The sequence below is a fragment of the Citrus clementina genome, unplaced genomic scaffold, assembly GCF_000493195.1.
Source record: "Citrus clementina cultivar Clemenules unplaced genomic scaffold, Citrus_clementina_v1.0 scaffold_4, whole genome shotgun sequence".
Classification (NCBI taxonomy): Eukaryota; Viridiplantae; Streptophyta; class Magnoliopsida; order Sapindales; family Rutaceae; genus Citrus; species Citrus x clementina.
Window position 1 is genome coordinate 19,743,728 of NW_006262274.1, and position 14,778 is coordinate 19,758,505.

The window sequence follows — 14,778 nt, forward strand, 5'->3', positions numbered from 1 at the left end:
ATGGGCGGTAAAAGCAGTAGAGAACCAATTCTGTACAATCTACAATGCCTCCTCTGTTGTATTCAGTTGCTATAATAATACTTAATAATTGTACCGTTCTGCCCTAGCTAGCTAGGTTTTTTTTTTCTAGAGATGGCCATGTCTATACTCTCGCTAGCAGCTTCTTGTAGCTCTCAAGACAAAGGGCTCTCTCTTTCTACTTGGTGAAAAAGAAAGAATAGCGAGTGACAAGTGTTGCTGTCAAGCAACTACCTGCACACCCCACGTGAATTGTCACAGTTGCAACTCAGGGGCTAGGGCTAACCCCTTCATTCGTTTCTATTACCCTCACTTTCACCATATCACAATCACACACCTCCTCTGTTTCCCACGACTTGTATAATTGTGTTGTGTTTTCCGTCCACTCACCCCTGCTCCCCCTCATCACCATCCAAATTAGCTGCATCTTATTATTTGCACTTTTTTTTTTATTTTAACCGGGAAAAAAACAAAAAAGAAAAAAAATTATCAAGAAAAAGATTCATCTTCAATCATAAATACCCATTCCCAAGTTAGAAATTTCCTATTCTTTACAACCTATCCTTTCGCTAGCTCTCTCTTTCCAAGATTAGTAGTGTGTCTTTCTTTAGCTGCTAGCTATGTTTCCTTCAAGCAGCAACAACTGTGACCATCATCACTTTCCTTTTACCAATCAGTCAATTCTTGCAACTGAAAATGAAAACCCTAGCTCCTCACAGCATCATCACCAGCCATCACCATTCTTGGACTTCCCTGCTGATCAAGATCAACCCTTTCTTCCTAATCATGATAATGAGTTTTTTATGACTCACTTCTTTTCACAACACCAAATCTTGGGTTGCAGTTCTGACAATGTGGCAGCTGATGAGACTGAGATTAAAATGGCATCTCCAGTTGAGGCAACCAAAAAAACCACCACCAAGAAAAAGAAAAATGGTGGGGTTAATGGTGATGAAAAGGCACAGGCGGTTCAACGGAAGAGAACTGGGAAGAAGGACAGACACAGCAAGATCTACACAGCTCAAGGCCCGAGAGACCGGCGGATGAGGCTGTCCCTTCAAATTGCCCGCAAGTTCTTTGATCTTCAGGACACATTAGGCTTTGATAAAGCCAGTAAAACAATTGAGTGGCTGCTCTCCAAATCGAAGGCCGCAATCAAGGAACTCACAGAGAGTTTACCAAGTGTGAAGAACAGCTGCACCAGTGGTGCAAAGAGTCTCTCGTCTACTTCAGAGAGTGAAGTAGTGTCAGGAATCAAGAGAATTAAGGACACCGGAGACCAGAAGAGCGCTCTGGTAGTAGATGACTCTTCGGTGACGCTGAGCCGAGGAGCAATGAACAATAAATCACGTAAAGCAGTAACTAATCCTATTGTAAGGGAATCTAGGGACAAGGCGAGAGCAAGAGCAAGGGAAAGAACTTTAGAGAAAATGAAAATGAGAGGCCTTGAGAAATCAAGAAAGTGTTCTGAGGGAGCAAACCCTAATGATTTGGAACAGTTAAGGCCTTGTAGTCCTAGCCAAGAAAAGAATTCGTCTCTGAAGGTTGTGGCTGAAGCAGAAGAGGAAGAAGATCAGATGGATTCGGTGCGCATCATTGAGAAGTTTTTGGGCTTTCCAAGTTCACCAAGATCATCATCAATCTTCGATTACACACTCCACATTGGAGAATCAACTGCCGCAAGTTCCCAACAAAACAATCCTCCTTATAGTACTGATTATAATAGTTACTATGTGTTGACAAACATGAAGGGATCAACAAGTAATCTCCACGCAAAGATCCCCGGCGACATTTTCAATATCAACCCAGATACCTGCCAAGAAGAAAAATCTAGCTCAATTTACACGAGCACTGCTAATTCCAATGAGCAAAACCCTAGTTCAGATTCCAGGATCCTCTCTAATTCCCAAGAACAAAACCCTACTTCAATTTTCATGACTACCTCAAACATTGATTCCCAGCCTCAATTCCTGGAAGATCAGTTCTCCTGCAACCCTATTGATGACAACAGATATTGCAGTTTATATTGAAGTCGATAAACGTTTTTCAAGTAAAAGGAATCGCAGACAATTACTTGGGTTATATTCCACTTTTAGTCTGTGAATTCTTCCAGCATGGTTGATTGAATATGGTAATTATTGTAACTTCTTTAAGTCTAGGATTTTTTTTTATTTTTAAGATTGCTTGTTCGTGTTATCCATTGTCACGGGTCCTTTTTTACCAGATTATAAGACTAGTCATCATCGTGCTTGACATTATGAGGTAGCTCTGGTCATCAATTCATGTATTCAAGATTACATTAGCGAAGTAATAATATAAAATTACATAATGAAAATAGAACTTGAACTCAAGATTGCAGTATATGGTAATGTTGATGAAGAAATTTATTTGGTGCATTTCTTTCCTTTTTCACAAACACTATTCCTGGTATACTTCTGATCAGTTTCTTGCAGTGGCTCACATCAAAACTATTGTTAATCACTGGATTGGAATTTAAGAAAGCAAAGACCAAAACGCATGCGGACACACGCAACTTTCTTTTAGACGCACAATCACAAATTCATTTCTAAAAGAAGGCAATTTCATGTGGATCTACGACTGAGATAGAGAATTTTTAACTAGTCTCTTTATTTTGTCATGTGGCTTAAGAAAAGACATCTTTGCTAGGGGCTATGACATAGTTCCTGGATATGTCTAGGGGAAGAATCCCAGGGTGCCCAAAGAAAGAAAGAATGGAATAATGGAGTGATTTTCTTTTCGTTTCTACATATTTTCTTGTTCTCATGTAGATAATGCACAAGGCATGCTCTCATGTGCAAGAGCCTCAGATGGATTGAAACCCTGATTGCCTAGGATTTGCAAAATAAATTCAGCTATAGCTAGGGAATAAGAGCTAAATGAAAGAACTCCAGGTAGAATTACAATCATTGTCATATATTCTTGTTCCTGACAAATTCTATTTTCTTAACAGGGTAATAGAAATTCTATAACAGAAACTGAAGAGGTCAAGCATGCATGGTATGTCAATTATTTGTAAAATCGGTGTTAAATTTTTTTGTTAGAATTTGGCAGCAAAGCTTTGCTGATTGAGAGGTCTGGCATGTGTGATCTTTCTACATTAACCAATGAACAACACTCATACATACACAGAAACACAAATACACATATACTTTGTCGAGTGATAGAATGGTTATGATTTTTCCTATTCGGCTGGCCAACTGAAAACTCCTCCACCGTGAATGGTATCACTATACTAGCTAGTACTCTACACCAGGTAACTAAGAAACTGCTCACCCATAATTTCTGAGAATTAAGGATTGTAAGAATATTTTTTGAATTGAACTGACCATGATTATTCCCTGCTTTAAATAGACGATCGGGTTTTGGCATTGAGTATAATTTATTGATCTAGAATGTCTCTCTTTCTGAACACACACACACTCACATGTAGAAAGATCATCCTTTGTTGAAGAACTTTCACACTAAGGATGAATCTAATGAAAAAATGCTCATATGCCACAATAACTTACACTGATACTAATTTTAAGTAAAAGTACAAGGACAATGTCTAATATATCCTAATTGTTTCAAAGGAAGACCAACTACCGAACTATGACAATCTCTAACATTCTACTTCCCTTTACATATTTCAAAAATCTCTTATGGCTGCTAAAGTGACTTGGTAAAGCTGCGGTAAAGAAGCACCGTTAGACGAAGAAGAATTATGGAACAATGAATATGTTTTCTGGAAACACAGTTTTCTAACATAAATACTAAGTTCGCTCTATTCTGGTGTATTATTTGTTGTAACAAAGGAGACAAATCTATACATTAATTTATCACAATATTGATAATTATCATATAGATTGGGTCGCAGGTTTTGAGCTCGCATCCATGCCGTCTTCAACATGTGAAGTTCATTCGCTTGTGACATCCTTCTAACGCATTCGGCAAAAGTTGTCTGCTTTTCTAACATTTGCAGTAAAAGTGAAGGAGAAAAAAAAAGGTTTATCAAGAGCTAACTATTTTTATATTCCTAAGAAAGTAATTGATCTACCTATAATTAAATTGGGTACCCTCTTGATCGCTTTCTCCTTAGGTTACACACACTTTTTTTAATATGCAGCTGATCCTTAAGGTATTGACGTGTTAATTTGTCAAGGAATATAGACGTCTAAAATACAAAGCAATGCCATCTATCTCAATAAGTTTTGTCCCTTGCTTCTACCTCTATAAGGCAATAGATAGCCCTTTCAATTTCTATCTGCCAACTAGAATAGATTTAGGATCAACACTATCGGCCACTTCATATTCAAACCAATATATTTTATTCAATAAATCTAACTTATAAAACGCAAATCCCAGAATCTAGTGGGCCCATTTATTATTCCCTTTGATACTAGCTTTTGAACTAAGTTAGACTAATAAAAACTATAAAGGAAAATAATATCAATTGTGAATGAAAATGAAGCTATATTTTATTATTGATGTTAGTCGTATATATATATACAGACTGTAGTTGGAATACAAAGGGTAATAACTATCCTAGATTTGATTACAATTTGAATTAAAGAGAATAAGTCAAGGAGAGAAAGAATGAGTAAACAAAAGAGCATTTACAATAGATATTATCTATAAACGGTAAGCACAAGATTAGGAGAGAATTGATCAAGAGATTAATTCTGATGTATCTCTATCATGCCCCCACAAGATGGACGGTCGGTAAGTGAGACCAATCTTGGACACAAGTTCATGGAACCGGGTGCGAGCAAGCGGCTTTGTAAGAGCATCGGCGAGTTGATCGTTACCAGAAATGTATGACACACGTAGGTTTTGACGTTGAACATTTTCACGAACAAAATGATAGTCAAGTCCTAAACGTTTCATTTTTTAGTGGAACTTTGGATTGGCAACAACATATGTAGCTCCCATATTATCACAGCAGATGACTGGTTTGTTGGTGGGTAGGTATCCTAGCTCACATAGTAAGTTTTGAACCCATAGGACCTCGACAATAGTCGCGGCAACAGCACGGTACTCGGCTTCGGTGGAAGAGCGAGCAAGAGTTCGTTGTTTGCGGGAACTCTAAGATATAGGATTTCGACCCAAATAGACGATGTAACCAGTTGTAGAAATATAGTCGCCTTTATCAACTGCCCAGTCGGCGTCTGTAAAAGCATGAAGAGTGGTCAGTAAGTCTCGGTGAAGTAGTAAACCGTGTGTAGTAGTTCCTGTGAGATAGCGTAATAGGCATTTGAGAGCGGCCCAATGATCTTTAGTAGGTTTGTGCATATATTGAGATAACCTGTTTACAGCAAAGGAGATGTCAAGTCTAGTTAAAGAGAGATATTGAAGGCTTCCCACAAGTGCTCTGTATTCAGTTGGGTTGGCTAAAGGAGCTCTAGTTTGTGTGGATAGAGGGGGATGCGTGACCATAGGAGTGGGTACGGGTTTGGCATTTGACATATGGGCATGGGTTAGAAGGTCTTGGAGATATTTATGTTGGCTAAGAAAGAGACCTTGAGGATGAGGTAACACCTCAACGCCAAGAAAATATGAGAGGTTACCAAGATCTTTAAGAGAGAAACGAGAGGAGAATTAAGAGATGAATGTGCTTAAAAAAGATGAATTTGAGCCAGTGATAATAATATCATCAACATAGACAAAGAGGTAGATAAGACCATGAATATTACGTAGAACAAATAAAGATGTGTCTGAGACGGAATTTTTGAACCCAAGAGTAAGAAGATAGGATTTGAGTTCATTATACTAAGCTCGAGGAGCTTGTTAAAGACCATAGAGAGCTTGGCGAAGTTTGCAAACATGAGTAGGATGAGATTGACTAACAAAACCAGGGGATTGGACCATAAACACGTCCTCCATGAGAGAACCTTAGAGAAAAGCATTATTAATGTCAATTTGATGAAGAGACCACCCATAGATTATGGCAAGAGAAAGAACAGTGCGGACTGTAGCGGGTTTAACTACGGGGCTGAAAGTTTTAGTGTAGTCGAGGTCGGGACGTTAGTGGAACCCATTAGCTACTAGGCGAGCCTTGTGACAGGCTATGGAGCCATCCGGGTTATACTTAGTCTGAAAAATCCACTTACAACTAATGAGATTTTGTAATAGAGAAGAGGGAACAAGGTCTCATGTTTTATTTTTTAACAAGGCATCGTATTCAGTTTGCATGGCATCGTATTCAGTTTGCATAGCATCACGCCAAACGGGGCTTTTGAGGGCTTGAGTGATTGTGGTAGGTTCGGTAGAAGAAGGTTGGAGAGAGACATGGAGATTCATTTTAGTAATGGGTTTACGAATATTATTTTGTAGGCGAGTGAGAGGGCGTGGTGAAGGTGGTGGGGGAGGAGGAGTGGGGGTGTTTGAGGTAGCCGAGGTTTGGGAGGGGGATAGCTGGTGTGGATGATGCAGCGAAGATAATAGGAAGAAGAAGTGCACACCATTCATCCGTTTCGATGGACGTGTGCGGTGATGCCGTCATGGAGGAGGAAGAAAAAAGGAATTCATGCTCAATGAATTTGACATGTCGAGAAACATAGATTTTGTTGGCGTGGGGAGCAAGACAATAATAGGCGCTTTGGGTAGCAGAATAACCAACAAAGACACAAGGAGATGAGCGGGGATCGAGTTTATTTGAGGTATAGGGACGTAGCCATGGATAACAAAGACATCCAAAGCTACGAAGTTTGAGATAATTAGGCGTGTGGCCATGTAGTTTAAAGTAAGGAGATTGAAGGTGAAGCGTAGGAGTAGGCAGACGATTAATTAAATAGCAAGCAGTGGCAAAAGCAAGAGGCCAATATTTTCGTGGCATAGAGGAATGAGTGAGGAGGGAAAGACTTGTTTCAACGATATGACCATGACGACGCTCCGAATAACTATTGTGCTCGGGCGTATGAGGAGGAGGTGAGGTGAGGTGAGTTATACCATGAGACTCAAGTGTTGAATCTAAACCAATATATTCACCACCATTATCACTATAGATTGTTATGATGGGGCGTTTAAAAATTTTTTCAACCAAGAGTTTGAATTTATAAAAAGTGGTAGTGGCGTCATTTTTGTGTTTGAGAGGGTAAAACCATATATATTTTGAATAATGGTCAACGAAAATAAGATAATATTTGTAGCCATCATAAGAAAGAGTGGGAGAAGTCCAAACATCACTATAAAGAACATCAAGAGGACCATGAGATTGAATGGTATTTTGATAGAATGGCACTTTGTGGCTCTTATTACAATCACATGAATTACAGTGAAAAGATATTGTTTTTGGAATATTTAAATTGAAAGCATTGCTAATATGACGTAGAATATAATAAGATGGATGGCCTAATCTGTGATGCCAATCGGTAGTAGATATCAATTTGACTGAGTGAATGACAGGACGAGTGGAATGCCATTCATAGATTCCAGATTTAGTTGGACCTTGAAGAAGAGGTACCCCCGTGCGAAGATCCTTTACAATATAGGAATTAGGTAAGAAAGTGATAGAAGTATTATTATCATGACAAAATTTAGAGATAGAAATAATATTACGAGAAACGGAAGGCACATAAAGAATATGATTAAGATTAAATGTAGTAGTAGGGGTAAGAAGTGAAGTGGAACCAGTGTTTGAGATGGCGAGGCCCGAGCCATCTCCAATAATTAGTTCCTCAGTACCATCATACGGGGAGTGAAGAGCAATGTTTTCAAGATCATAGGTGACGTGATGAGTGGCACCACTGTCGAGAAGCCAACCATTAGATGAGGGGTTGGTAACGGTGGCAGCGTAGGCACGAGGAAACGAGGATTGATAGCCTTTGGCAACATGGCGAGGTGTTGCATGAGAAGGAACCATGGATGGGTTGGATTGTTGGGAAGGTAATATTGCATTTGGATAGTGGTTGCGGAAAATGGGGCATTGGGAGACATAATGACCTTGGTTTCGGCACCATTGACACCGTCCTTTGAAGGGTTGAGAAGAACAAGTAGGAGGCTGAGAGTTGGAGTGGTTTGGAATGGGAAGAAGGCCTGCATTGGAAGAAGGAGAACGGTATTGATAGTTTCTGTTTTGTTGTTTGGCCGCATAGTTAACAGTGGCAAGGAAATTGTTGGAGGATTTGGCTTTGTGTTTGAGGGAGAGTTCACGATTGATGAATTTTTTGTGTAACTCATTAAACGTGATAGGAGTTTCACGATTTTGGAAGCCATTGATGACACTCTCATAGTCGGGATCATTGAGTTGATCAAGGACTTTGTCAACGATATCTTCGGGATCAAGAGGACGGCCAAGAGAGGCTAGTTGATCTGTACAACACTTGATTTCCTGCATGTAGTCAGAAATGGAACGAGAACCCTTGGTAATATTTTTAAGGTGATCTTTTATTTGTTTGAGATGGCCTTTCGAGGGATTGGCATATGTCTTAGCAAGAGTTTGCCAAGCGTCATGGGTAGTGGAGCATTGTGAAATGAGAGGGACAAGTGGGTTGGAAAGCGTGCCAGCAAGAGCTCCAAGAATGAGCTTGTCTTGATGGAACCATGTGATGTAGGCAGGATTAGTAGTGGTGGTGTTATTTTAGATAATTGTTTTAGATGGGGCAGGATGAGAACCATCTATGAATTTATGTAGATCATGGCTAAGGAGGGTAGCTTCAAGTTGAGTTTTCCATGAGATATAATTTGTTTAAGTGAGTTTCAGGATGTGAGAAAGGGAGATGATGATGAAAGGCTTGGTCGGTTCAGCATTGTTGGGTAGAAGTGATTGATCATTGGATGCCATTAAAGAGGGAGGGTGAAGAACCGTGGGAAAAAGAAAAAAAAATGGATCTATGCTCTGGATACCATATAAAGGGAAATAATATCAATTGTGAATGAAAATGAAGCTATATTTTATTATTGATGTTAGTCGTATATATATATACAGACTGTAGTTGGAATACAAAGGGTAATAACTATCCTAGATTTGATTACAATTTGAATTAAAGAGAATAAATCAAGGAGAGAAAGAAGGAGTAAATAAAAGAGCATTTACAACAGATATTATCTATAAGCGGTAAGCACAAGATTAGGAGAGAATTGGTCAAGAGATTGATTCTGATGTATCTCTATAAAAAACTAGCTAGCAAAGAACGACCAATACTCACTCATCCCCACAACCCTAACAGCACACCCTTTGCTCATATTTTACAAGTTCACATTGCAAGAATAATCCAATTTACCTTGTGAATATACGTTAACATTAAATGCTAGAAGCCTAATGCAAATTGACCAAATTGCAGCAAACATATCAGCATGCAAAGTGAAAAATACATAAAAAATCAAGTCAACAGATATAGCTTTACCTCCCACGAGTTACAGGCAGTTCCCCAGAGCTACATCTGCCAGAGTCAAGAGATATAGTTATACTTCCCAGGAGTTAGAGGCAGTTGCCCAAATCGTCCATCCAGAACTCGACAATTGTTCATCCAATGATGCCAGAAAAAGTGCAGAGGACATGTACCTTGTATCAATCAATGAAATAATTACGTTATTGTACAAAACGAAATTGATACATTACCAATTAATGAAGTCACAGATCGAAGAGAAGCGAGTATCAAGCATAGCCTGCTTAACTGAGATTATAATATGATTGATTTCATCGATACAATAGAATGAGGCACCTTAATGGTTACATGATGAAATATAATTTGGATATCCATGGTAAAATAAACAAAAATGCATTTGTTTTTATTGTGTATGCTCTCTCAGTATATGGATTTTTAAAATCAAGAGATGTGGTTTAAGTAGAAAGTCTTGTATATTCTTAAAACATCATATAAATGTGCTAAGGTGATCCTCCCACTCAATAAAAAATTGTCACATGAACAAAATTTTAAATTTTATTTACTCCTTCAATCCAAATTATCTTTCGTCCTCTAAAATATAGAATCTTCTTACCCAAAATACGTCTATTATCTTTCTTAACCAAAGTTCTTTTATTCTCCCCCCCCCCCCCGATCAAATAATTTTTCAAGAAAACATCATCTTCATTTATCCTAGAGCACTGCCGATTGCTGATATCGTAATTGTTGTTGATTCTATCTACTTTGATCTATCTATCTATATGTGTTAAAAAAAATAATGCAAACTTTGCTAGTCGTAAACCCAATGATAACATCTTATTGGAAACTACTAGACCCAAGAAATTAAGCTGTTAGGTACTTAAGAACCCTACATGACATTGTTTAATAGGCCCCTAAGATGCAATGAGATTTTAAGGGCATTTGGATCTTAAGAAGGCAAAACAAAGGCTTCAAAATTGACTAAGAAATATAAATAATTAAATAAGACAAAATAAGTAGGTAGGAAGCGCTGAAACAATTTAGAAATTCAAGCTAAACAACAAGAAGGTGGGGACAAAGAGCTTGACCTAAAAGTTTAAACTATCGGGGGTAATAACTCAATATTAATAATAAAAATAAATTTTAATAGCAAAAAATACATTGATAAAAGTTTGAGGAAATGGTCACAAAAACTCCTAAGTTTTTAATGAGGGACACAAAAACTTTCTTTTGACCATAATATCCTTTGACTTTATAAACTAAAAAAAATTTGACCCTAAAATCTTATAATAAATAGAAGTATGGTATTAAAATAAATGTAATCATATACATTTTAAAGTAATTTTAAGATTTAAAAATATTTTTATATTTTACAATCTAATAGATCTAATTTATTATATGAAAGTAATTTTTAATAATTAGTAAAAATAATATTAAAATAATAAATTAAACTCAAAATTACTTTGAATATTATAAAAATTAATTTTAATATTACTAATAGGGAGATTTTTTTATTTGTAAATTATATTTAACACAAAGATTTATTTAAAATCTGTATAATAAATACAAATATATTATTAAAATAAATATAACAATTTAATATTTAATATTATTTTAAATGTTAAAAATAATTTCATATTATTAGTCTACAAGATAGATTATATTATTTATATTAAATTTGAATTAACTAAAAAACTTCAAAGTCAATTTTCTAATTACTAAATTCAAATGATATTATGGTCAAAAGGGGATTTTAATGCCAATTTTAAAAAAATTTAAGAGTTTTTGTGACTATTTCTCCAAACTTTGGAGATATAGTTATCCTTTTCTCATTTTAATACTTTCTATCACGTAAAATATACTCAAATCCAATCTTTAGTAAGGTTTGCAAACAAGCTAAGCTAGCTCAGCCTTGGCTAAGCCCAAGTCCCACCCTCATAGAGTTGGGTCACGCTCAGCATTGGGCCTCTAAAAAAAAAATCATGATTTAAAATTTTAAAATTAAATTTTAAGTTATTGAAAATTGTACTTAAATAATTTTAAGTTTCAAAAAGTCAAAGTCTAACTCTAGTGGCATGGAATAAAGAGTAATATTCTTAAGGCTCTAGTCTTAAGTTTGAACTTCAATGGATGCATGAGTTAATAAAAAAAAAGTTTAAAAAACATTCAATCATAAGGATTTCTTAGGTTTGATATAGTTAGACAAAACAAACAAGGGTGTATCAAGTATTTAGGTGGAATTTAAAAAATAATTAAAATTGAGATATGGCGAAGCTAGCTTCTTTTTTTTTTTCCCGAAAGCCTTGGCTTATGCCCTTAGCGGGTGGGCCGAGATAACTTCTTTCGGGCCTGGGTTGGGCTGGCCCAGACCTTTTTACACACTTTTAGGTCATATGGATCTAACTAGACCAAAACATGTGCAACACCCTTTTATTTCTTTATTAGTGATCATGGTAATTATTAATAAACAAATAGGAATTGTTATTTCTTTTAATTTGTTAATTAGGAGAATTTTGGGAATGATTTAGGCTTTTTTAATTTACTAGGGTTTTTCAAGGGTTCCCTGTAGAATACATTTTTTTTTTTCAATTTCCTTCTCTCAACCTTAATTTCTACACTATCATATCTTTCTCTCAGCAACCTTTTTTGCTTCTACAATATAGGTGGTCTAGACGGGTTGGAGCCCGGTCTAGCCCTGGGAAAAATTCATTAATACCCCTTAAGTTTTCTTATTTTTCATCTAATATTATAGTTTTTATTTTCTTTTCAATCATGTTCCCAATTCAACTCTTTTTATTGTTTTACAAGTAGAGTTAGATATTTGTATTACCACATGATTAAATTATATATTTATTAAATAAATTGAAATCATTAGAAGCTAAAATGATACTTTACTTTAACTTATTGTAAAAAAAAAGTGATTTAGTCTAAATGAAAGAAAACTATATTAATATCTTATACCATTGTTACTAGTTTTAGAAAGTTATAAATTAACATATAGTAACAATTAATAACATTTTCATAATTTTATTATTTATTTCCTTTACATTCATATTTGTTCTTTTTTTAGTAAATTAAATTATTCAAATACTTCACTTTCGCCATCAATAAAATAAAAAATTTCACAAATTTTTGATAAATATATGTGTTTTCTAAGAATTTTGATGTTACACTACTTGATGTTTTTGGCTTTTTATCCTTTATATGCATCGAAATTAGTAAAAAAAAATACAATAAATATATAATTTAGCTCAAGCTGAAAAAAGTGTCTCAGGATTACCCTACTTCTACAATAGAGTTAGAGATCTTGGTTAAAACGGAAGCTTCTCAATTGGTGAGTCCTTGTTGGATATGTTTAATTGTTATGGGTGATAAGATAAGAATATGCTTGGTTAGAAACTCTTGGTATAAAAAATATATTATAAAATTATTTATGGACGGCATGCATATTTTATATTAAATCATGGCTTTTGAAAGGATTTTCAAGACAAACTTTATACCTCCGTATCTAGAAATTTAGGGCTTATTGAATAAATTTTGTTTTATGAGAATTGGCCTTGTTTTCTATTTTATATAGATTTTCAAAATAGATATTGTTGCATTGGAAAACTATGGTTTTAACTGAATTTTTTATTTTTTTAAAATTATATGAGTACCAAATGTTGCATTGGAAGCATAAAATTTCAACTGTATTTTTTATTTTATAAACTTATTCGGAGTGCCAAATGATCTCCAAAATTTTCAAAATTTTAAATACAACTTTGTAAATGTGTTTAGTGTTTCTAGTTTTAATTTCATAATTTTTTTTATTAGTATATGATTTTATAAAAATGTCGAAATCTATGTTGTTTATTTAAGGCTCTGCGTGATAGATTTGAACTTATTAAGAAATAAATATTTTTGAAATTTTTTTTAACATCAAATCATCATGAAAATTCTGAGTGGTAGCCATGGATGTCCATAATAGTTCTATAAGACATTATGTCATTCTAGTTATTATATTAAGAGATAAAATTTGGGAACTCTGACCTATATGGCATGAATTAGAAAATGAGGATGTTTGAATAAATTGTTAATAGAGATATCTTGTAATTGTTTAAGATGTTTGAGGTGTGTTTAAATCATTGCTTTTATCGAGTAGATATTTCATTCCCAGTGTGCTTGATATGTATGATTATCTTAATACTATTATAAGAATAATAATAAAGGAATTTTCATAATAAAGTTAATTTCATTAAATATTTATTTAATTTTTTTTAAAACTAAAAATTATTCTATTTCTTAGGTTTTAACAATATACTTTAAATGTCTTTTAGATGTGTAAATCATTTTGCTAAATGATTCTCTTTTATGATATCATATATAAAATATTAGAATGAAGATTTGTTTACAAGCCAAAAGTGTTGTCGTGATCTTTTATGAAGACCATATGAATGTTTTGTTTACATATATGATTAAGGTAATTTATGATTAGTCGTGCAGGGACACCTTTCAAAGGCTAATGTGCTATGAAATGCTACACACAGTATAAAGTACCATGTGCAAGTTGTTGTATAGTTGAAAAATGAATTTAAATGTTTTGGCTCATTTTTCATAATTGTTGTGACTTTGATTCTAATTCTAATCGTATTATACAATATATACATTTTTACTAGTATTGGGTTATGAGTGTGTATTGGCTAGGTCACCAAATTGAGCCGTTCGGGTTTCTTCTCTTTTAACCTGATTCTTGCCCTTCTTCAACCAAATTGAGCCTCAAAATCACATCCTTTACTTATTCCTAAGCAAATAATCGATTCATCTTCTTCTCATCACATCTCTGTCACAATTTTCAAACTCCTTTATTCTTCACCATGGCTGCACCCCCTCAGAGAAATCTCAAGTAAAAATCTGTGCCTCCATGGTCATTTATTTTTGCAGATTGAGTAATTTGTTGCAAGTTGTGCTTACATTTGGAGACTTTTGTTTATATGATTGGAATCAGGAGACATGTTTACTATTTGAATTGTTTCATAGATATTTTTGGATTCCTTTGAATAAATTTTAGGTGTTTTAATATGAGGTTTCTATGTTAAAATTAAGTTTCGTAAGTAACCTTCTTCTTTATCACGTGCTCTGCACGTGTTAATTTTGGAGTGTTTCAACTTAGGTAAGAAAAAGACAAGTCCAACCTAAAAGCTTAAGTTATTATGTAACAATCTAACATCTGTATTAAAATCCAATCTGAACATGCTGACTTATGTTTAAGATCATGTAGATCTGCATAGAATGAGCTGGAGGTAAGTAAATGAGCCATAAGCATGCAGGGAGCTTGAACATAAGACCTTAGCTGTAATATCATGTTAGTTGATTGCTTGATCCACTTCAGTTATTAGGTAGTGACTCAACATTCTAGACCAAATGATGAACATAATCAATCATCAAACAAAAAAGTCCA

At 34.9% G+C, this 14,778-nt stretch overlaps 1 protein-coding gene across 1 annotated transcript; it reads left to right on the top strand.

Moving 5' to 3' along the window:
* The first annotated feature begins 638 nt into the window (after positions 1-638).
* LOC18043674 (transcription factor TCP12) lies at positions 639-2,048 on the top strand. Its single transcript, XM_006437681.1, has one exon. It carries the CDS (start codon positions 639-641, stop codon positions 2,046-2,048), a length of 1,410 nt encoding a protein of 469 aa, XP_006437744.1.
* The last annotated feature ends 12,730 nt before the right edge of the window (positions 2,049-14,778 follow it).

Bases quoted from the DNA above. Each gene is read 5' to 3' on its own strand.
- LOC18043674 (XM_006437681.1), top strand. From the start codon at position 639: ATGTTTCCTTCAAGCAGCAACAACTGTGACCATCATCACTTTCCTTTT.